Source organism: Oryza sativa, chromosome 2 (assembly GCF_034140825.1).
Source record: "Oryza sativa Japonica Group chromosome 2, ASM3414082v1".
Taxonomy (NCBI): domain Eukaryota; kingdom Viridiplantae; phylum Streptophyta; class Magnoliopsida; order Poales; family Poaceae; genus Oryza; species Oryza sativa.
Genome location: NC_089036.1, coordinates 169,977 through 192,281, shown reverse-complemented (window position 1 = coordinate 192,281; position 22,305 = coordinate 169,977). Strand labels below are relative to the sequence as shown.

At 44.3% G+C, this 22,305-nt stretch overlaps 7 protein-coding genes across 7 annotated transcripts; all 7 read left to right on the top strand.

The window, feature by feature from the left end:
* The first annotated feature begins 572 nt into the window (after positions 1 to 572).
* Positions 573 to 2,251, top strand: LOC4328000 (ferredoxin--NADP reductase, leaf isozyme 2, chloroplastic-like). Its single transcript, XM_015769712.2, has 4 exons — positions 573 to 1,213; positions 1,307 to 1,385; positions 1,458 to 1,925; positions 2,008 to 2,251. The coding sequence occupies exons 1-4, from the start codon at positions 728 to 730 to the stop codon at positions 2,073 to 2,075; spliced, it is 1,101 nt and encodes a 366-aa protein (XP_015625198.1). The 5' UTR covers positions 573 to 727; the 3' UTR covers positions 2,076 to 2,251.
* A 249-nt stretch (positions 2,252 to 2,500) lies between these two features.
* On the top strand, positions 2,501 to 5,591 carry LOC4327999 (large ribosomal subunit protein uL6-like). Its single transcript, XM_015769714.3, has 3 exons — positions 2,501 to 2,924; positions 3,395 to 3,517; positions 5,224 to 5,591. Exons 1-3 carry the CDS (start codon positions 2,556 to 2,558, stop codon positions 5,308 to 5,310), a joined length of 579 nt encoding a protein of 192 aa, XP_015625200.1. The 5' UTR covers positions 2,501 to 2,555; the 3' UTR covers positions 5,311 to 5,591.
* Positions 5,592 to 6,162: 571 nt separating this feature from the next.
* Positions 6,163 to 10,097, top strand: LOC4327998 (WAT1-related protein At3g30340). The gene is made up of 7 exons (XM_066307940.1): positions 6,163 to 6,305; positions 6,427 to 6,947; positions 7,589 to 7,651; positions 7,785 to 7,901; positions 8,334 to 8,745; positions 9,265 to 9,416; positions 9,774 to 10,097. The coding sequence occupies exons 2-7, from the start codon at positions 6,766 to 6,768 to the stop codon at positions 9,907 to 9,909; spliced, it is 1,062 nt and encodes a 353-aa protein (XP_066164037.1). The 5' UTR covers positions 6,163 to 6,305; positions 6,427 to 6,765; the 3' UTR covers positions 9,910 to 10,097.
* Positions 10,098 to 12,086: 1,989 nt separating this feature from the next.
* On the top strand, positions 12,087 to 14,242 carry LOC136355403 (WAT1-related protein At3g30340-like). Its single transcript, XM_066307939.1, has 5 exons — positions 12,087 to 12,271; positions 12,367 to 12,429; positions 12,570 to 13,110; positions 13,210 to 13,361; positions 13,476 to 14,242. The coding sequence occupies exons 1-5, from the start codon at positions 12,087 to 12,089 to the stop codon at positions 13,666 to 13,668; spliced, it is 1,134 nt and encodes a 377-aa protein (XP_066164036.1). The 3' UTR covers positions 13,669 to 14,242.
* Positions 14,243 to 16,275: 2,033 nt separating this feature from the next.
* LOC4327996 (putative invertase inhibitor) lies at positions 16,276 to 17,470 on the top strand. The gene has a single exon (XM_015771049.3). The coding sequence runs from the start codon at positions 16,601 to 16,603 to the stop codon at positions 17,225 to 17,227; it is 627 nt and encodes a 208-aa protein (XP_015626535.1). The 5' UTR covers positions 16,276 to 16,600; the 3' UTR covers positions 17,228 to 17,470.
* Positions 17,471 to 19,438: 1,968 nt separating this feature from the next.
* Positions 19,439 to 20,420, top strand: LOC107278590 (putative invertase inhibitor). The gene has a single exon (XM_015771050.3). The coding sequence runs from the start codon at positions 19,726 to 19,728 to the stop codon at positions 20,269 to 20,271; it is 546 nt and encodes a 181-aa protein (XP_015626536.1). The 5' UTR covers positions 19,439 to 19,725; the 3' UTR covers positions 20,272 to 20,420.
* An 804-nt stretch (positions 20,421 to 21,224) lies between these two features.
* LOC4327994 (uncharacterized) lies at positions 21,225 to 22,261 on the top strand. The gene has a single exon (XM_015771051.3). It carries the CDS (start codon positions 21,582 to 21,584, stop codon positions 22,050 to 22,052), a length of 471 nt encoding a protein of 156 aa, XP_015626537.1. The 5' UTR covers positions 21,225 to 21,581; the 3' UTR covers positions 22,053 to 22,261.
* Positions 22,262 to 22,305: the final 44 nt, after the last annotated feature.

Below are 22,305 nucleotides of genomic sequence, written 5' to 3'. Positions count from 1 at the left end.
GTAGACAGAATAAGAGAAAAGGCCCATAAACAAAAGGCCGGCCCTATCACCTATGCGCCGAGAGGTGGAGCTCGCCGCAGGCGGTGGCTGTCGCGTCGCCTGCCGCCACCGCCGGACCTCCCTGTGACCCCGTGAGCCGTGGCGCCTGGAGGCTGGAGAGAGGAGGGGAGAGAGATGGAGAGAGGGGAGATGGAAAGGGAGGAGGAAGAAGATAAGGGGGGGTATGACATGTGGGGCCCACGTGGTCCCACTTTTATTTTTATTATTTGATGTGTGAAAATGACATGTGGGTCCCACGTGCTTTATTATTTTTCCGGATCGAATTGCCGCGTAAGCGCTACGTCAGATGAATACCGAGTTAAATTAGCCACGTAGGTGCCACGTCAGCCAAAACCGCTGAGGGACCTTGTTTGCCCGGTTTTCGTAAGTTGGGGGACGGGTCGTATCCGGTTTTACGGTCAAGGGACGAAAATCGGACTGTGCGACAAATAGAGGGACCCAAAGTGAACTTATTGCTAGGCTAAAATTGGGTGGCCCATGATCGAATAGTACTAGTACTAAGTAGATGGAGGGAGGGAGGCGCGCACGGGCACCACAAGCTCGTCACCTGCTTTCTCTTCCACTCAATCCAATCCTCTCTCTCTCTTTTCCAATCTCAATTACTACAATCCTCTCCTCTCCTCTCCTCTCCTCTCCTTCCTTTGTCGCGAGTCACAGGCACACAGACATGGCCGCCGTGAACACAGTGTCGTCGCTGCCCTGTAGCAAAGCTGGCGCCGCCGTAGCCGGGGGAGCTCCGAGGCCGTCGACCTGCTCCGTATTCTACCCTCCTCGTTGCTGGTCCAAGCGAAGCAGCGGTAATGGCGTGCGGGCGCAGGCGTCGACGACGGAGACGACCGCAGCGCCGGCTGCGGAGGTGACTACTAAGGTGGAGAAGGTGTCGAAGAAGCAGGTGGATGGCGTGGTGACGAACAAGTACAGGCCCAAGGAGCCGTACACGGGGCGGTGCCTCCTGAACACGAGGATCACCGGCGACGACGCCCCCGGTGAGACGTGGCACATGGTGTTCAGCACCGACGGCGAGATCCCCTACCGCGAGGGGCAGTCCATCGGCGTCATCCCCGACGGCATCGACAAGAACGGCAAGCCCCACAAGCTCCGCCTCTACTCCATCGCCAGCAGCGCCATCGGGGACTTCGCCGACTCCAAGACGGTAACTAGCTAGTAGTGTTTTTCTTGCTCCATCGATCTCAACCACAAGACATGAGCTAACTAACATCGACATCGTCCCTGATCGATCGATCAGGTATCGCTGTGCGTGAAGAGGCTGGTGTACACCAACGATCAGGGAGAGATCGTCAAAGGAGTCTGCTCCAACTTCCTCTGTAAGCTAGGAGTCTGATCATGTAATAGCAGTTAGATTGTACTTGTGTGCTAATTAATGGAGTATAATTTAGGTGACCTGAAGCCTGGTTCGGACGTGAAGATCACGGGGCCAGTGGGGAAGGAGATGCTGATGCCCAAGGACCCCAACGCCACCATCATCATGCTGGGCACCGGCACCGGCATCGCGCCCTTCAGGTCCTTCCTGTGGAAGATGTTCTTCGAGGAGCACGACGACTACAAGTTCAACGGCCTGGCGTGGCTCTTCCTCGGGGTGCCCACCAGCAGCACGCTGCTGTACAGGGAGGAGTTCGAGCGGATGAAGGAGATCGCGCCGGAGAGGTTCCGGCTGGACTTCGCGGTGAGCCGGGAGCAGACGAACGCGGCGGGGGAGAAGATGTACATCCAGACGCGGATGGCGGAGTACAAGGACGAGCTGTGGGAGCTGCTCAAGAAGGACAACACCTACGTCTACATGTGCGGCCTCAAGGGCATGGAGAAAGGCATCGACGACATCATGATCGACCTCGCTGCAAAAGACGGTACTGTACTAGTACTTCTTTTAATCTCCATCTCTATTCGATTCCTAATTACTTTCTTTCTTGCATTATATACTGTATGTAGGCATCGACTGGCTTGACTACAAGAAGCAGCTGAAGAAGTCGGAGCAATGGAATGTGGAAGTCTACTGATGGATATATATATGTTAATAATTAATTAATCCCTTTTTATCTCGATTTTCATGCATGCATGCGCAACCTGCATACGCCATCTTGTTGTACTCGATCTGATCTCATCTGATGAGATGCATGTAGATATTATACTGACGATTCGTCGACTATAAAGTGGTTTCCCATTTTCTGCTGTATTTTGACAACTTTAGTGTCCCATTTATTTATTATATATGCGCATGTGAATTAAAATGACTGGGCTGCTGCATTACAATCTACAAGTCGCGAGCGTGTTGATTGGGCCCATCCATCATCATTGAACGGCCCACCAGAAAGCCTAGGCCCAATATGGCAAAAACCCTAAGGCCGTGTGCGTCACCCACCTATATAAAGCGGAAAACGCCACTCGTCTCCTTCTTCCTTCTTCTTCCACGCCCCGCATCGCCGCCGCCGCCGGAGAGGGAGAGAGAGAGAGAGAGAGAGAGAGAGAGAGAGCGAGAGATGAAGACGATCTTGGCTTCGGAGACGATGGAGATCCCGTCGGGGGTGACGGTGCACGTGGCGGCGAAGGTGGTGACGGTGGAGGGTCCCCGTGGGAAGCTGACGCGCAACTTCAAGCACCTGAACCTGGACTTCCAGCTGCTGGAGGTGGAGGGGGTGAGGAAGCTGCAGGTGGACGCGTGGTTCGGCACCCGCCGCACCATGGCCGCCATCCGCACCGCCATCTCCCACGTCCAGAACCTCATCACCGGCGTCACCAAGGGCTACCGCTACAAGATGCGCTTCGTCTATGCCCATTTCCCCATCAACGCCTCCATCACCAACTCCAACACCGCCATCGAGATCAGGAACTTCCTCGGCGAGAAGAAGGTCCCCCCCATTACCCCTTTCCCTTTCTTTCTATTACCATCTACCAGCACGTACATGATTTCATCCTACGCGCAATGTATTTTCTCCACTCCACGATTACACGCCTCTATTGATTCATCTCAACTAGTAGCTGCAAATATTTAATTTATGCCTCACAGATTGCCTGTTTAGCCTACATTCAGCTTCGGATTTCTGCTCTAGTTAGTCTTGCAACACAAAATGCTGATTCTTCTGTTAAAAACACATTATTAGGGATCACTTGCACATACATCATTTCTGCCATGCTTCAATATTTCTCATATTTGTTCTACACAACATAGACATGTGGTTTAGACTCTAGAAAAGCAAATCATTCTCTGGCCTTCAACATTGTTTTTTTCCCAATCTGCTGTCACATTCATTCAGTATATAGCTTGGAAACCACAGATAATAAAAAATGTTATGACATCCTTCGTTTCCTTCAATAATAGGTGAGGAAAGTGGACATGCTTGAGGGTGTGACAATTTTGCGTTCTGAGAAGGTCAAGGATGAGCTGGTCCTTGATGGCAATGATATCGAGCTTGTCTCCCGTTCTGCGGCACTGATCAACCAGGTTAGATTTCTTGCACCCCTGTCTCTCTTAGCTCTGTGAATGTGTGCTATGATGATCCTGTAAATCACAATGCTTCGTTATGTCAGACTGTTACTACTTTAATTTGCTGCTGTATAATGGAGTAGGTGTTCTGTGTGCATATGCTTTAAGATTCTGTATATTTCTTAGAGTTTGTTCATGCTTCCCAAATCTATCTATTATATAATTAAAGGAATAGAAAAAGGAGCTTCCACGTTCTCTCTCATGGCTTAGAAATTCTCACATTAATCAGAGAAAAAGAAAAAGCAGAGTCCATATAGAAATACAATTTAGAAATAGCTGAAATTGGGAATAAAAAAATAAGGAATATTAGAAGAGGAGACTATAGTCCATATAGAAATACAATTAGGAAATAACTGAAATTCGGAATTAAAAAATAAGGAATATTAGAAGAAGAGACTAGAGTCCATATAGAAATACAATTAGAAAATAATTGAAATTCGGAATTAAAAATAAGGAATATTATAAGTAGAGTATAGAGTCCATATAGAAATACAATTAGGAAATAACTGAAATTCGGAATTAAAAACAAGAAATATTAGAAGTAGAGTATAGAGTCCATATAGAAATACAATTAGGAAATAATAGAAATTTGAAATTAAAAATAAGGAATATTAGAAGTAGAGGATAGAGTCCATATAGAAATACAATTAAGAAAAAAAAATAGAAATTCGGAATTTAAAAAAGAAATACTAGAAGTAGAGTATAGAGTCCATATAGGAATTTAAAACTAACTAAAATTTGGAATAAACATAATAAAATTAAAAGTAGAGTCTAGAGTCTGTATAAAAAATACAATTTACAAATAACTAAAATTCGAAATTAAGAAAAATATGGGAAGAAGAGTTTAAGGTCAATATAAGAATACAATTTATTAGTAACTGAAATTCGAAATTAAAAATTGAAGAATATTGAAAGATGAGTTTAGAGTCCACATAGAAATACAATTAGAAATAATAAAAATTCAGAAATAAAAATAAATAATATTGAAAAAAAAGCATATAGAAATACAATTTACAAAAAGTTCGGAATTTAAAAAAGAAATATTAAAAGACGAGTCTAGAGTCCATATAGGAATATATATAATTTACAAATAACTAAAATTTGATATTAATAACTAACAAGTATATAAAATATAATATGAAAATTCAGAAATAAAAATAAATAATATTGGAAGAAGAGCATAGAGTCTATATAGAAATACAATTTACAGAAAATTCGGAATTAAAAAAAGGAAATATTAAAAGACGAGTCTAGAGTCCATATAGGAATATATACAATTTACAAATAACTAAAATTTGATATTAAAAATAATTAATAACTAACATGTATATAAAATATAATATGAATATTACACATATTGCAAAATTTAAAATTATGTTGTCATTTTAATATATTTGAATAATATAATGAGAAAACATATATGCTATTATATGATAGAAAATATAATGATGCTAGGCGCGCAATTTGCACAGGCCACCATGCTAGTTGGATGTATAACAACAGTGTTAAGATTCTGCTCCTACTTGACTTAAATCACCAATAGGTGGGGTGATATCTTTGCTACTCTGTGCTGCACGAGTCTCATCTTGTTAGGTGTCTTTACTACCTGATGCTTAGTTGATCTCTGTCCTAAACCATGTCTATTTCCTTTTTGCTCCCAACAGAAATGCCACGTCAAGAACAAGGATATCAGGAAGTTCCTGGATGGCATCTATGTCAGTGACAAGGGCACCATCACTGAGGACCAGTGAGCTGCGTTTCCTTACTAGCTGTAGCAAAACCTGTCCTAGAGAGAGTGCACAAGGAACTTTTACTGCTCTGTTTTTGAGTCAAATTACAAGGTCATTCGACAATGAAATTTTGTACTACTGGGTTAGGATGTTATTATGTAATTGGAGCATGTGCTCCTATGGTATCCGTATTGTTTGTGAGAATGTTTCTGTGCTTATTTCTCTTGATGGATCTTTTTTACACCGTTGAAAGAACCTGCAACTTGGGTTATTATTATCTCGCCCTCGTTGGTTCTGCTGCAGCCTGAATTCCTAATGTTCCATGGTTTGCCTTGCCAGTGCTGTGATCAAGTTAGCTGTAAAATCGTTTGTTTTAAATAGTATTCTCTCGGTTTAGATTCGTAGCTCTAAGATATATCGCATATGCATGTTGCATTTATATTGGATATTGGGATGGAGGTAGTAGCGCTTTTAAGTGTGCAGCTTGAACAAGAGCAGCGCTTGCTGGGACTCTTGTGGTCGACACCTGGCAACATATTTGATGCTTTGCCTGAGATATACTACTAGTGTACGTGCATGAGGAAGAAATATGCAAAGGAAATCCATGAGATCACATGTACTCCGTGATCGTCATGTCAAGACGCAAAATAAAGAGCAATTCGACAATCTCAACCTGAGATTGCGGAATCATCAGTGCTATATGTTGTGCAGAATTGGATGGACGAACGGAATGCTGCTGGTACATCAGTGTGAGAAAAGTACACGATACGTAGCAGCATAGGACAAAATATATTGGTAGATATATGGTCTGATACTGGCATGTATTCCCTTGTCTGGAAAACATATACAAAATCAAGTACTTATTCTTGACTAGATCGCTGGCATCTCTATCACTAACACTCTTCTTCTTCCCTTGGCGGCAGGACAAAAAGAGAGCGTACCTGACGATGTCAATGGACTGACTTGATTGAGTAGCTGCTATGCTAGGCCGTGTAATGCTTCAGCAATGGCTACAGGTTAGCATCTAATGCTCATGCTCTCAAGGAACAATTCATCGCCCTTTGTTCTTACCCCAACATCAGCTGAATGACACTAGAACCAGTCAGTATTCATGCACTTTGTACCAATATTCCTCAGGTCACGCAATCCGATCATGCATATATAGCTTGCTTGTTCGGTTGTTCCACTGTTCCGTGAGGAGGCTTCTGTTGCTGCATCAACAAAGCGGTGCTCTGCTTGCCAACCTATTGCATTGCTACCTCATCCATGTACAAATGTTTGTATATGAACTAGTTACCTAATGACCTGAGACCGAATCAAAATGTTCCATTCAAGATAGCTACATGTGTGGCATTGCCTTGTTCCACCTGCAGCCAAACTGTGTAATATAAGCAAGCTTGCTATAGGGGGACTAGGCACTCTAGGCTTACCTAATCCACCCCTTCAGGCTTCAGCTGTTCAGTGCAGACACAGAGAATGAATTGGGTGGAGTTTCTGAAGCCCGTAGTCGCAATGCTGGTGTTTGACACGCTCTTCGCGCTGATGACAGCATTGGTCAAGAAGGCTTTGGCTGATGGGTTAAACCACGTTGTCTTTATCACCCTACGCCAGTTTGTAGCGGCAGTCCTGCTCGCTCCGATTGCTTATTTCAAAGAAAGGTTTGTGACAAGTAATCTGATCTCAAGTGTCTTATCAGGTTCTGAATTTCTTGTGCAAAGTTTGTTTATGATGATGTTTAGTACCTGGTAACAATGTGCATGCAAGCGCATGAAAGATGAGAGATACCTCTTGTTATATCATTCGCATTTCTAGTAGTTACTAGTCCAAAGTATTTGAAACTCCGATGGTGATACATCATTCAATGATCTTTCAGTAACTCTTCAATTTTTATCGAGAGCTGTTGCCAATCCAATGTGGGGTTACGTGTGATATTTTCGAACTTCAAAACTATCTCTTTCTTCATGTTTCAAATGGCTTGTTATATAGGGTGTTACAGTAGTTCTTAAGGTATGAAGCTTGGAGGTTGTGTGATTGGTTGTTATGGAGCTGAGCTGCATCTCAGCTATTTTTTCCTGGTATACTGGTCTAGTTGGCTGGACCACTAGTGCGCTCGTAGTCTTCAAAATGTCTAGCCGGACCTTAGCTTTTAGTACGAATCCTTTGCATTTTTCTAAGTGAAAAATGTGAAATTGGGAGCCCTCTGATGCCTTTTATATAAATGTAAGGAACTGTTCCAATACCTGCAAAGATGTCACTCTAAGTTCTCTTGCATAATTTTTTTTTCTATAAATGATTCCAGGAATACAAGACCAAGATTTACAACAGAGATCTTTGCCTACATGTTCATGAGCGCATTGCTTGGGTAAACTTGCTCTCTTTGTTTTTCCCCTGTAATATCGTGTTCTCTTGCCCAGTGCAATGAAAATAAAAAACTGAAAAAAACGAGTTGAAAGGTTATATGATTATGCTCTTTTGTCTTATCATGTTGTATATAGGGGATTATGTGCTCAGTATCTGTTCTTTCTGGGGTTGAGCTACACTACAGCAACACTGACTGCAACATTCTCCAACATGACTCCGGTTTTCACCTTTTTAATTGCTATCCCTCTCCAGTAAGTTCTTCTATCCCCCACTTCTTTATTTCCTTCTTCCTTACAATCTATTAACAAGACTGAAACTATTGTCAGAGTACAGAGAACCACAACAGTTAAATAAAGATTTTATCAAAACAAAAGAAAGATTGTCAAAATAAGGGCAAGAAGTAAATACCCCTTTAGTAGGGGAAATAAGTTTACAAATGTGACTGTAGTTGTAAGGAAACTTGGTCAAACCAAACGCATAATAGATCATCAAACCAAACGTGGGGCTTAGTTTGTGAAGCCGTGCCCCCAAATCCAGTCAAATCAGTGTATGAAGCAGACTGACACCATTTTCAGAGCTTTGTTTACATTCTTTTTACCAATAAAGAGGAATTGCAATGCATTCACAGTGCAAAATTTTGTACTTAATCAAAACACTATCCAGAAAAGTTTTCCACTATGCAGACTGGAAACAGTTGATGTGAGGAGCAAGGCGGGGCTGGCAAAAGTCATAGGAACGCTCATGTCTGTTGGTGGCGCGACGCTATTGGGCCTGTACAAGGGAGCTGCCTTGACTCACACAACATCGTCAGTCCAAGAGCACGGTGCAAAGGGTATTACCTCCAACAGCAGCAGCATCAGCAAGGAGCGATGGATGCTAGGCTCGGTCTTGCTGGTTTTAAACTGCATCAGCTTCTCGTTATGGATGCTTCTGCAGGGGAAGCTCACCAAGAAATACCCTGCAGTCTTCTCCAGCACTGCATTCATGACCTCGTTCAGCTCAATGCAAGCAGGAGTTGTTGCACTCACAACACAAAGGCGCCTTTCGGTGTGGTTGATTCGAGGAAACATACAGATCATTGCTGTTGTTTTTGCAGTAAGATAACTCTCCCTATCACCAATCTTTCCCTGTCTGTCTTTTATTAATCGCGGTTATAATGCCATGGACTTGCTGCAAAATTTTATTCTAAACATCAACCAAAATGTTTTGGCACAAACATGTTACCTGATTGTGCTAACTTAATCATGCTCACAATAAAAAACTAAATCCTATATATATCACTGAATTTGGGATGCAAAAGAATCTGATTCTGGTAAAAGAAAATGGTAAAGAGGGTATTCTTCGACACAGTAAAACAGTACATGCCATTGCTGGAGGACACGAATTAACTTTTGTGGAAATTAATTCAAAGATAGTTGTCACGCGCAAGTAACAGAGCAGACACTACACTAGTACAAGATAGGATTACTAGATATATGGGCCCGGGCAAAGAATTTCTGAATTCAGGAAGGGACAGGACAGTTCCCAAGTGGGAGTGATTCAGATTCAGTGCAAAGTGTCCTGGTGTTCCACTGAGAAAAAAACCTTGCACTTTTTATTGGTGTGCACTTGCAGGGAGTGGGGGTATCAGGGATAGGGTATGTGCTGATGACCTGGTGCATCGAGAAGAAGGGCCCAGTTTTCACTGCAGGCTTCATGCCTCTCATCCAGATCATGGCTGCACTCATTGATCTCTTCTTCCTTCATGAGCAGATTTTCCTTGGAAGGTACTACTCTCGGCCTTTCCTTGATCTCTTCTTCCTTCATGAAAAGGATAAACCTTCACATGAATAAGCACAAGTACTAGGTATATAATTTTGGAACTTGACAACTGCACTCGGACTAGTTTATGATAGCACATGGTTTGAAAGCTCATGCTTGACGCTTGCAAATAAATTTAGTGATTACTAGTTCTTTGAAAGGATCTAGAATTGATATCATTGTGCTATCAACTAGCATCACTTAAACTATTGACGTGTTGCTAAAAAGTTACAAATTGAAGGAACTATCGGCCAAAAGACAACTTTATTACGCAGATGGACACATCAAAAGTCGCACTTTTGTTTTTCTTTTTGTCTTTGCAGTGCGATAGGTGCTGCTCTTGTGATTGGAGGCCTCTATCTTCTCCTCTGGGGTAAGAGCAAGGAAGCATCAGCTACTGCTTTATTGGCAAAAGCAGTGGAACAAGACGGGGAGAAAAAGGAAAATTTGGAAGCATAAAATGGGCAATTGTAGTAGTTAGTCTTTGTGGTGTAAAAGATCATCCTAAATAACTCATTGTAGTTTTTTTTTCTTTTTTGGCAGTGCTCTCGTATGCACATGTGCAGTGATTTGCACCAAGCACTTCTCTTCTAGATTTTGTACAACCTAAACCGAAATGGTAAATAATCGTGATTTGCCACTGAAAATGACACTTGAGGAGCACATTAACTACTCTGAAATCTTACTGCTGAAACGTGAAAAGAGGTCTTTTTACTTAGCTAGCAGCAGCAGAGACCCGTTCATCATGGATAGCGTCGATTGTGAGTTCTAGCTAGTTTCATAGGAACAGATGGATGCATATATATGGTTGCAATATAATGTACAATGAAGAATCGGTAGTGGTGGGTGAGGGTGAATATATAGAGCTGTCACACACAAAAGGTGAGCACTCCTTTCATAGCATTCCTCAACTCCAGCATTATGAACTAACTTCGAACATACCATATGTGCTCACATGCTCAACTTTCACTAAAAACAAAGTAGCATTGCCAAGCCAATAATAGAATAGCACACAACTTTCACACTTGAAACTCATGCAAGAGACATGTGGAGAGCATTAGAGCAATTAGCACGAAGGTTATGATCCAGATTAACTAGATGGCACCCCCGCGCTTTGCTATAGAATACATAAATAAAAATATCCTAAATGTTGTATAAACGATGGAGGGATATATGTGTTAAATATTGAAAAAAAATTGATAGATGGATTTAAGTTAAAATATTGTGAAAATGATATGAGAAATGATTATTTGGTATGTTTATATGTTGAGTTTTAGGATGTGACGTGCTTCTATATAAGCTTTAGGATGTACTAATTACTATGCTTGCATATATAATTGCTATGTTTGAATGTAGAGTTTTAGGTGTTTAATTAGGTAGTAACTATATAGAAGCTTATAGAATACATAAATTGGTCCTCAATGAAAGGGTTAAAAAAGGACTTGGCAAAAAAGATTTACAATGCCAAGGATAACATTGCAGACTATTTCCCTCTCTAAGAAGAATTAACTTGATCTTGCAAATGACTGAATATATAGCAATCACTCAATCAGGTTGATTTCAGCAGTAAGACTTGTCTTTCAGATTTTCTACAACCTAAACCCAAATGGTAAATAATCGTGATTTGCCACTGTACATGTGCACATTTTACTAGTCTGAAATCTTACTGCTGAAACATGAAATATGTCTTTCCCTGTCCACGGTCAGTAGCGGGCTACAACTATAAGTAGAGACCTGTTCATCATGGACAGGCAGGCAGATCCAACTGGCTTTTGCCGGTTCTTTTGGCCCTTGCACACTCCTGAACCGCAGATTTCTATATGGTCATGTCTAATCAAAGCGACGCATGCATGCATATATGCATACGCAGTGACCATCCATCGTGAACTCTATTTTCGTAGGCACGGATTGATGCATTAATTTGGTTGCAATGTAGATGTGAGACTTGGAGTTGAAGAACAGGTAGCGCTGCGTGAGGGTGAAGAGAGCTGTCACCCACAACCACAAGGTGAGAACTCCTTTTCCTTGGCTCGATCCTTTCATAGTATTCCTGACTCTGATACTAAGTTAATGTATTTAGTCCACGATTAATCCACGTACATACCAGGTGATTGTGCAAAAAGGAGGTGACTTTATCAAGAGTTTTGTAAGTAGAGTGCTCTCTCACCTTTTCTTCACTTTATGGGCATCATTTTCAGATCGATGTTTGGGCACCCAAAATTGAATCAGGATATTTTACTTTCGCCTTTGCTCTGAAAATTATATTCTGAGTGTCCCCCTCAGATGTCATTTGTCGGATAAAATATATACTCTAATTTTTCAGCAGTAACATTCCACTAGATCGAGGAGCAATTAGGTATGCAGATAGCATTAGCATTCCCCCCCGGGATGAACGAGAGCCATCGCTTTTTTCATTTTTTTTTTGGAGGAATATCAATAAGTGGAGGGACAGGGCTATCTATGCAGCAGCATGCGTGTGTGTGGGTATATATAGTCCATGAGCAGAGTGTGTTTACTGTCTTACAGCAAGAAGCTAGCACATTACATACATACATATATTGTTGAGACTTGAGAGAATCACATATATCGTTAATTAGAGAAGTAGCTAGCTGCTAAACACTAACAGGCTAGCTAGGATGATGTTGCAGGCTGAGGAGTGTAGGACGGTGATGACAATGCTGGTGTTCGACCTCATCTCTGCGGTGATGACAGCGCTAGTGAAGAAGGCGCTGGAACAAGGTCTGAATCGCCTTGTCCTCATCACACTCCGGCAGCTGGTGGCCACTCTCTTCCTATCTCCGATTGCCTATTTCAAAGAACGGTATATATATACATGAACAATTAATTGCATGTTTCTCTCTCAGAGAATTAATTCATTATTGTACTAATAGGAGTATGTTTAATTAATTGAGGCAGGAACACAAGGCCTAAGATGACATGGGAGATATTTGTGTACCTCTTCTTCAGTGCATTGCTTGGGTAATCATCTACTGTGTTTGTTCTTTCAATTCTAAGTTCAAATGCATGCAATAGTTTATTAATTTGTTGATGAAGTATGGTAATTAAATTAAAGTGATAATAATTCAGAGCTAGGGATGTATGGCTATATGTATATGCAGTGCTGGTCTGTCGCAGTACAGCTTCTTCTACGGGTTGCAGTACACGACGGCGACGTACGCGATAACATTCGCCAACTTGTCTCCTGTGCTCACCTTCCTCATCGCCATTGCGCTAGGGGTGGAATCCCTCAACATGAAGAGCATGGCAGGAGGTGCCAAGGTCCTTGGTACGCTCACGTCCATGGCAGGTGTGCTGTTGCTGAGCCTCTACAAGGGCGTGGCACTCACAAACCACCCATCAGCTGCTGCTGCCATGGATGCTTCTGCAGGAGGAGGACATGGTGGGTCAGTGATGGTGAAGAACAATAAGCAATGGACGCTGGGGACGGTGATGCTGCTGGGGAACTGCCTGTGCTTCTCGCTGTGGCTGCTGCTGCAGGGGAAGCTGACCAAGAAATACCCGGCGATCTACTCCTGCACGGCCATCATGTTCTTCATCAGCACGCTGCAGGGTGGGGCGCTCACACTGGCCACCGAGAGGCTCACAGCCTCCGCCTGGACTCTCACCAACAAAGTGGAGATCGTCACTGTCATCTACTCGGTAATTAATCAATTAATTACATATGCCTTGCTAATAGTACATCTATCACCATGCACATATATACAGATGAATTAATTGTGTGGGGGCGCATGCATGCAGGGGGTGATGGCGTCTGGAGTAGGGTACCTGATAATGACATGGTGTGTGGGGAAGAGGGGCCCTGTGTTCACGGCAGCCTTCATCCCGGTCATCCAGATCATGGTTGCCTTCATCGACTTCTTCTTCCTCCATGAGCAGCTCCACCTCGGCAGGTATATATGTATATAGTACTATGCATTGACGACGATATATATATATATATGTATATGCATGCATGATATATAATTAATTGATTTCATCCTTGCATATATGATGATATATGGCAGCGTGCTAGGATCAGTGTTGATGATCCTAGGTCTGTACCTTCTGCTGTGGGGGAAGAAGAAGGACGCTGCAGCTGCCTCCTCGGTGGTGGTGGTGGTTTGTTGTCCTGAACCCAAGCACCTGCCTGTTGATGATGAAGAGGCGCCCAACACCATCAAAGCCCAACAGCAACCACCTTCACCACTCAAATTATAATTGACCATAAATTAATATAAGTATATAGTTTGTTCTAACCAATACTATTATTATATTTTAGCAAAGACCAAGAGCAATTAGCTAAAATATCTATAGAATGTTTCCTTGTTTTCTTAGTGTCACCTAAACGGTTATAAAATATTTTGAGAAAAAGGCAAGATAAATTAGTATGTGATATATCACTCCGTAAATATGTAATTTTAAATTTAACCTATATAAATTAGAAAAAGAACAAATATGACCATAAATAGTACATGTACTAGTTAGAGTCAGATTTGTTCTTTTATTATAACTTATAGAGGTTGAATTAATTGCATGTTTATAGAGTAACGGTGATATGCCTCATATTTATCTATTTTATTAATTATTTTTTTCTATTTTTTTCATAGCTATTTAGACAACACGTAACGACATAGAAGAAATGAGGGGACATCTTTTGGGACAAAAATCTATCTCCGATCAATTAGTATATATATAGCATCCCAATGCATGGTTCATCTGCTGTACTGTAAGTGGACAATGAAAAGAAGATAAGAGTGATTATATACTATATTGGTCGTGGGATATATCACAACCAACCGATGATGGATGCTCGCATTTGCCAAAACTGCAACTAAAGTGAAGTGATTGAGAGTAAACATATATAGCTTTATTCCACGCCATTATCACGCAATTACTTTTTAAACTGTAAGATAGTAGTATAAGACAAGAACAATAATATTTGCACTCGCTCATGCATGCACTGAGATTCGCTTGATTAGTTCTCTTGGCGTCGTCTTAATTTATACTATCGTCTATGGACGTCACCACGAATCTGGACCAATTGATTTGTGCATCTGGCAGCTTAGCTTGCAATTATATACCTTATTAATCGCTGGCTCCGGCCATTCCTACTGGGCTTACCTCAAAACCATGTTGGCCCTCTTCTGGTCGGACCAGTGGATACATGGCCGCTCTATGGCCTTTATGGCGCCGGACCTTCTCCTTGTAGTGCCCCCACGTCTCAGGGCATCGCGCAATGTGGCCTTCGCCCTCGCTGGCAACTCCTGGGTAAGGGATATCCGTGGCGTCCTCACTGTCCCGGTCATATCCCAATTCCTGATGGTCTGGAATGCAGTGTGTCCTATCCAACTCTCTCCGAGCACTGGAGACCGTCTGGTATGGCGTTGGACGGGGGAACAGTGCTACTCGGCCCGCTCGGCCTACCATGCCTTCTTCCTAGGGCAACTTCCCTTTCCTTGCACCGACTTACCGTGGCAGGCCAAGGGCCTTGCCAAGTGCAATTAGTTCCTTTGGTTTGCACTCTAGCAATGTTGTTGGACTGCTGAGCTTTTGCAAAAGTACGACATTGACAACCACTCGGTCTATCCCTTTTGCGCGCAAGGAGCTTGAAATGGTGAACCACATCCTACTCGACTGTGTGTTCGCTCGCTAAATCTGGCACAACATCCTGTCCCCTCCTGGTTGGACTGGGCTCGTCCCTTCTCGTGGTGACACTTTTCAGGACTGGTGGCCGTTTGCGGTTTGCTAGGGCCGCTTCCCAGAGCACCTTCACAAGGCCTTCGACTTTCTGGTCCTCCTTGTATCCTGGCAGCTTTGGAAGGAGCGGAGTGTTAGGGTTTTCGAGTCTTTCCTCTCGCCGGTCTTGGAGGTGTTAGTTTCCATCCTCCAAGAGGGTCGCCTCTGGTCCTTAGCTAGTGCCGCTTTGTTTGGGGATCTTTTGGGAGGATAGGGTTTTTCTTTCGCTTTTCTCCCTCTGTTTAGGAGCAACAATTTTAGTTTAATCTCCTTCTCTTTTAACCCCTCTCTTCCCCGTATCTTTGCAAGGGCCAGTCCATTCCGTTGTGCTATGTAACTAAAACTCTATTTCTTCTAATATATTGACGTGCAATTTTTTGTGCGTTCGCGAAAAAAATACACCTTATTAATGTATTCGTTCCACATATATCCATAAATGATTTTTTTCAATAACATAGTCAAGGATGAATTTTTAAAGACCAACCCTTCTTTAATTAAAGAAAGGAGGAAAGTAAGAAAGGATGAGTGTGCATGCCTAGCTTGCGTAATTGACTAATATGAAGGATAGTTTTCATTACTTAGGAGATATTGTTTTGTTTCTTGCATGTCTAAATAGTTAAATGATTAACATAAAATATATTACTCTACAAATTAATATACATGTTCAAATTCAACTGCTATAAATTGTAAATAAAAACAATAAATAAATATAATTATGCAGGTATGTTAACTAGTTTTAGTTGTAGTTTTATTTGATCTTTTTGTTACAGCCTATACAAGTCGAATTAATTAATATGATAAGATGATATATCTTATAGTAATTAATTTATCTTGTCAAAATTTTAAAATGTTTTTTTGTAAGTATTTAGATGATATATATGCAGATGTAGATGTCAATTGAGAGATGAAAATCCATGTATGAGTAGTAAATCTGTACATATATACGTGACGGATGCATATTAATGGATGAACGGCAAGCAGGCATGCAGATAGAGAGTTGAAGTATTCAAGTCGATAAGCAATTAATGGACGTGAAGAAATCGCGCGAATTGAACGAGCGAGCGCCCGTCCCGGACTCCCGTTGGTCCACCGTCTCCGGCAGCCCGCACTCTGCGCTAGCTGCCGCATGCATCTATCCATCGATCGATACATGCATCAATGTGTTTATATATATATATATTCCATCTAGCCTACCATAGCCAGCTAATTACACGATCCATCCATTTGCATCATCGTCGTCGTCTTCTTCGATCGATCGGCTGATCCAGTAATTCCTCGATCGGTGGACGTACGCCACGCTACTATCATCATATCAATCCCCGATCGACAGGTTAACATCGATCGATCATCCAAGCCAGCCATCGATCCATCAGAATAAGCAGCTAGCTTGGAGACCGATCGATCGATCGATCATATGTCGATTCGATTCGATCCGATGGAGAGCAGAAGCAGCAGCAGCAGCAGAAGCGTGGTGATGATGTGCTGCGTGCTGATGTTGATGATTGCGGCGGCGGCGCATGCGGGCGAGCAGGAGGCGGAGGAGTGCGCTAGCCCGATGAGCATCGAGGAGGCGTGCCGGGGGGCATCGGAGACGCACCACGCGGTGGCCTACGACCACTGCGTGGCGTCGCTGACGGCGGACCCGCGCAGCAGCAGCAGCGAGGCCCGCAGCCTGCACGGGCTCGCCATGCTCGCCACCCGTATGGCCATCGACCACGCCACCAGCACCGTCTGCAAGATGGACGACCTCGCGGAGCTGGAGCCCGAGGATTCTTCGTCGCCGTCGGACGCGCGCGCACGGTTCGAGCACTGCCTTGAGCAGTACGGCGGCGCCGCCGACCTCCTCCGCGACGCCCTGGACAACCTCAAGGTCCGCATCTACGGGACGGCCATGGAGCAGCTGTCCGCCGCGCTGGGCGCCGCCGAGAGCTGCGAGGACGCGTGGAAGGGCGACGAGGGCAACATCCCCATCGCCGCCCACGACAGGGAGTACGGCAGGATGGCCCACATCGCCATCGGCTTCACCCACGCCGCCGCCTAATCTTCCTCCATTTCTTCCTTACTTCCATCTATCGCCTGCCTGCCTCTGCCTAATTTTATTTCTACTACTCCTTATTAATTTGCATTCTCATCGATCGATCATCCGCTGGAATTTCTTCTTCTTTTACTTAAATTATTATTATTATTATTATTAATTGCTGATTGAATTGAATATGTACTGTAGGATTTAATTGTTCATCAGATGAAAGACGAATGAATAATAACACGATTAATTTACTGTGTACTTTTTATTTTCCTCAGTCCTGTTGATTTGGTACATATGTTCACATGTGCATGGTTTCGATCTCAATGATCAAATGTAAAAATATTGCTCATCGATCTAAGAAATTCAGATCAACAAGAAAAAGGAAATCGAACGATCTCTATGAGCCAATGCTACTACTAGCTAGTGCAAGGAAATTTTATAGATTACAAGCATGTCGTCAGACTAAATGAAGTGAATAACCTGTTGTCATAATCTCTGGATTATCTTTTTTTTTTCTAAAGAAAACAATATCTGGATTTGAGATATACTGCAGGAGTCTGTTCGATCGGTTCCAAATGCAATATTTATTTGCCATGCAATTAATTGAGAAACTGAACTTGTATCAATGTCGACAAAACGCTGTCTAGTACTAGTACTGTACACATCATTACAATTAACTAATGCGAGAGTATAAGTGATCACATTGATCAAACACAAGCGGAGATTATCGTACATCCATGTCGAGGAATCCAAAATTTTGGACCCAATATATAAATATTCAAGGAAAGCATCCTTCCATTTTAAAAGTTAAAGGGGATGCATTTGGCTAAACAAGGACAACTAAGATATCACAACTAAGAAGCTAGAGCTATAGATGGAGTACTATTTAGTTGAGAGCAGAGCAAAGCTGTTCAGGTTTCGGTTGCAACATAACTGCTAACCACTCGCAGAACGAACGGCTTGAGTAGTGTATACTAATAGTCTTAGAATTAACACATGTGCTCATATTTACGATAAATAATTTTTTAATGTTAGGTGATGTACGCGTCAAAAGTGATGCGTTAATTTTTTAGATAATGATCAGTGATGCGTCAATGATGATTTTAGCAATATCAAGATATATCAGTGATAGGTGACGTCCACATCGACAGTGATGTGACAATGATAACTTTGTCAATATCAAGGTAACATATATATGCTCATTGACAGTGAGATATTTATAATGACTTCGTCTCAGGATATATATATATACCGGTTCAATCTATCAGAGATACTTATATAATAGGTGTACATGTGTGTTGATAAGAATAAGTGTAGCATGTGTACGGCGTCGCTCTCCCCAGGAGCGGCTCGGGAGGCGACGACCCGGCCGCCCCTCTCCCCCACCCCCACCCCCTTCTCCGCCTCGCCGTCGCCCGAGCGACCGCCGGCGAAGCCGCGCGGCCGCAAGGACGGCGGCAGCGGGGCGCTCCTCGTCTCCTCGCGCTCGGGCGGCCTGGGGAGCCGCCCGGAATGGCGACGGCGGTGTCCGCCAGATCCGCGCCGTTCCGGCCGGATCTGGCGGGATGGGCTGGCGGCGGGGACGACGACGGCAGCGGGGACGGGCGACGGTGGCGGTCGAGGTGAGTTGCGCCGGGTGGTGTTGTGGGTGACGGCGGCGGGGATGGCGACGGCGTTGGGGTGGCGATGGTGGAGGCTGCGGATCCGGCGGTGGCGCACCCGGATCCGGCGGCGGCGCGGCAGCCGGCGGAGGCAAGAGCACGCAGGCACCCCGCGGCTGCCACTGGCGTCGGCCGGCATTGGTGGAGAGGAAGACGGCCGGATCTGGCTCCTTGCCCAGATCCAACGCGTCCTCGGGTGGGAACAGGGTGGTTGGAGTCCGATCGTCGTGCAGGTGGTGTGAATATCGCAGGTATCCTCGGTGTGCAGGTGACATTTGGTGGCTCCCGTCGTGGATGCTATGGTTGATGGGTGCTCCAAGGCGAAAGTCTTGCTCCGCTCTCGGTGCTAGCAACGGCGACGCCCTTGGGCGCCGTTTACCTTCTTGAAGGCGTTGCTACTGGAGCCCTCGTTCAACTCCACTTCAAGAGTTTTCTCCGGGTGAAAACCTAGATTCGTTAGGATCGGACGATGTCGCCGTTCTGTCGGCGTAACCTTCTTGAAGGCTTCGTTTTAGGAGTTTATCTCTTGTTGGACGGCTGTACTTAGGTTCAGTTTGTCGATGTCGGGGGTTTTGCCGGTTTTCCTTTAATTAACCGTGCTGTTGTAAGGTTTTTAGGTCTGATTTCCCTTATAAACTGGATCAACTCTCTTCTTCTACGGTGAATCGCAGGAGCTCCCTGCCTGTCCCCTCGAAAAAAAAAAGTGTAGCATGTGTACTATTCGTACTGTGTACTATCTAGAAGACGTTGATTAGTAACTAATCCCACAAGCATGCATATATACACTAGCTAGCTTGTACGCAGTGGTAGTACGTCGACGTTGCTAACCATAAGGTCGGTCGGTCGATCGACATGGCCACTCTCTGCGGCAGCGTCTGCTTCTTGTTTGTAATAATGGTCATTGCGTCGTCGCCGGCGGCAGTGGCGGCGGCGGGCGAGGATATAGTGGAGGAGACGTGCGGGCAATGCAGCAGGAGCAACCCCAACGTGAACTACACCCTGTGCGTGTCGTCCCTGTCGGGGTACCCAGGCGCCGACCTCCATGGCCTCGCCCTCTTCTCCACCATGCCGCTCCGCTCCGCCCTGGCCACCATCGCCTCCGAGGCCAGGGTGCTCCGCGACAGGGCGCCGCCGGGGTCGCCGCCGAGGTCCTGCCTCGACTCGTGCCTGGAGGTGTTCCGCGACGCCGCCTACAACCTCGGCAACGCCGTGGCGGCGATCGAGTCGTGGAGGTACGGCGACGCCAAGACGGCGATGAGCGCCACCACCGACGCGCCGGTGACCTGCGAGGACGAGTTCAAGGGGCAGGGCATGGCCACGCCGCCGGCCATCAAGGCCAGGACCAAGCCCCTCTTCCAGCACGGCGTCATCTCCCTCGCCATCATCTCCTTGCTCTAGCCATATTGCTACCAGCTACTACTACCAATTAATTCGATATCCAAATATCACTAGCTAGTACTATCATGCATGCATGTCTGTGTAGTGTGTACGATCGATGATCCATTAATCAATGCATACTTACTGCATGATGATATATGCAGAACTAATATCTTTGCAGCAAGCCTGCACATGCATACATAAATGCAAATGATGCCTAGAATCGGGCGCCCACGTGGGGAGTAAAATCGGGCGCCCCATGTCGCGCCCTGCCCGCCACGTGTATGACTAAGGCTACGTTCGTTCCTAAAGGTTCCCAACCCATCTCCTTCATTTTCCGTGTGCATGCTTTTTAAACTGCTAAATAGTATATTTTTATAAAAAGTTTCTATATGAAAATTGTTTTAAAAAATCAAATTAATCCATTTTTCAAAAAAAAATAGCTACTACTTAATTAATCGCGCGCTAATGGACTGCTCTGTTTTCCGTACGGTGGAGTTGGGTTCCCAACCCCAAGTATCAAACACAGCCTAAGTGTAAAATACCTTGAACATCCTAGTTTTGCACAACAAATGCAAAGATGAAACTAAGTCACAACAAATTCATCATAATTTCCGCCGCAAATGTCACACATGAATCACAATTCTCGCTAACAACCTCCGCATTCCCCTGCGTACTCTGGTGATCTTGGTATCCTAGGAAATATGGTGTGAGCGAAATGAATAAATTTTTTGAAACACTGCATCGCCACCGGCATCCATCCTCACCAAGATAAAAGAGGAAGGTCAGGCATGAGTTAAAGTAGGAGCCTCTAAGCTTCAAGAGTTCGGAATCTTGAGAGATATCACTTAATCATCACCTTTTGCGGGCTTAGTTCTTTTTTAGACTAGCCATGTACATAATTCTATCGTCCTGTATTTTCCCCATCTCTATCAATATACGAGGCAAAGCTTTTGCCCTCCTTTCAAAAAAAAACAAACACATGAATCACAATACAATTTTGAACAGAATGATTTTCTCAATTGTACATGAGAGTATAAAAAACATGTGGTTACTTGTGATAAAAAGAAAGAACAAGATGTGTATCTAGTGGACTACATGCGGATGCTCAAATTAGCTGGGCGAATATTATTAGTGTTTTGACGCATGCATGCCGTTGGTCATCAGTTAATCAGTTAATTAGCTAATTTGGGTGAATCCATCCATCCATCCAAAAATTAGCCGGGCGGCCGCTCAAAATTAGGACGGTGAGCGAGCTATAAAATTCTATGGAAAAAGAGAGAGAGAGATTGTGATAGTAGATGATCAAGTGAGGAGCTATAGAGATCGAGATGAGCCTTTCGTCGTACCTGACGTGCAACCTGGTGACCAGGCAACGGCAACGAGGTGGCGTGGAAGAAGACGAGTACGATGGGCGGCGTCAGCCGCAGACGGCCACCTGCTGCACCGCCCTGAAACGAGGTGTCACCGCTGACGGACTCCTCGCGCAGCCGCGCTACGCCCCGGTCAGGACGCCCCAATCCGCATTGCTGCTGCTCGATCCACCACCACCGGCGCCCATGACGCCCACGTCGTCGTCCAGCAACAGCAACCACGACGACGACGACGAAAAGAAGAAGAAGCAGCCGATGCTGCAGCAGCAGAAGCAGGTGCGCAAGTGCAAATCGACGGTGGAGGAGGCGTCGGCGTCGCAGCTGATGGAATGTAAAGGCGGCGGCCCTCCTCCTCGTCTCCGTCGCAGCGGCGGCGTCCGCCGTGACTGGAGCTTCGAGGACCTCCGCGCCAACAACACCGCCGCCTAATAATAATAATAATTCAATCCCCCCACCCTCCTGCTGCCCTGCCTGTAACTAACAACCCACTTCTTGCTAAATACATATATATACTCCTCCTTAGGCCCTATATAAACACGATCACTGCTAACTCGATTATCATGTAAATAATTTATTTATTATTGTAATCTGCCAATGCCCCCTTAATTAATTAATTATATGTTTGTAACTCGATCTAACTAGCTAGTAAAATCATCATCTACTCCAACGACAACACAATCCT

Excerpts from the sequence above, each read along its gene's own strand:
- LOC4327999 (XM_015769714.3), top strand. The coding sequence starts at position 2,556 with ATGAAGACGATCTTGGCTTCGGAGACGATGGAGATCCCGTCGGGGGTG. Across the intron at positions 2,925-3,394 it reads ACTTCCTCGGCGAGAAGAAG|GTGAGGAAAGTGGACATGCT; the intron begins GTCCCCCCCATT and ends CTTCAATAATAG. Across the intron at positions 3,518-5,223 it reads CTGCGGCACTGATCAACCAG|AAATGCCACGTCAAGAACAA; the intron begins GTTAGATTTCTT and ends TGCTCCCAACAG.
- LOC4327996 (XM_015771049.3), top strand. The coding sequence starts at position 16,601 with ATGTCGATTCGATTCGATCCGATGGAGAGCAGAAGCAGCAGCAGCAGC.
- LOC107278590 (XM_015771050.3), top strand. The coding sequence starts at position 19,726 with ATGGCCACTCTCTGCGGCAGCGTCTGCTTCTTGTTTGTAATAATGGTC.
- LOC4327994 (XM_015771051.3), top strand. The coding sequence starts at position 21,582 with ATGAGCCTTTCGTCGTACCTGACGTGCAACCTGGTGACCAGGCAACGG.
- LOC4327998 (XM_066307940.1), top strand. The coding sequence starts at position 6,766 with ATGAATTGGGTGGAGTTTCTGAAGCCCGTAGTCGCAATGCTGGTGTTT. Across the intron at positions 7,652-7,784 it reads TTCATGAGCGCATTGCTTGG|GGGATTATGTGCTCAGTATC; the intron begins GTAAACTTGCTC and ends TGTTGTATATAG. Across the intron at positions 8,746-9,264 it reads TCATTGCTGTTGTTTTTGCA|GGAGTGGGGGTATCAGGGAT; the intron begins GTAAGATAACTC and ends GTGCACTTGCAG.
- LOC136355403 (XM_066307939.1), top strand. The coding sequence starts at position 12,087 with ATGATGTTGCAGGCTGAGGAGTGTAGGACGGTGATGACAATGCTGGTG. Across the intron at positions 12,272-12,366 it reads ATTGCCTATTTCAAAGAACG|GAACACAAGGCCTAAGATGA; the intron begins GTATATATATAC and ends TAATTGAGGCAG. Across the intron at positions 12,430-12,569 it reads TTCTTCAGTGCATTGCTTGG|TGCTGGTCTGTCGCAGTACA; the intron begins GTAATCATCTAC and ends ATGTATATGCAG.
- LOC4328000 (XM_015769712.2), top strand. The coding sequence starts at position 728 with ATGGCCGCCGTGAACACAGTGTCGTCGCTGCCCTGTAGCAAAGCTGGC. Across the intron at positions 1,386-1,457 it reads AGTCTGCTCCAACTTCCTCT|GTGACCTGAAGCCTGGTTCG; the intron begins GTAAGCTAGGAG and ends AGTATAATTTAG. Across the intron at positions 1,926-2,007 it reads CGACCTCGCTGCAAAAGACG|GCATCGACTGGCTTGACTAC; the intron begins GTACTGTACTAG and ends TACTGTATGTAG.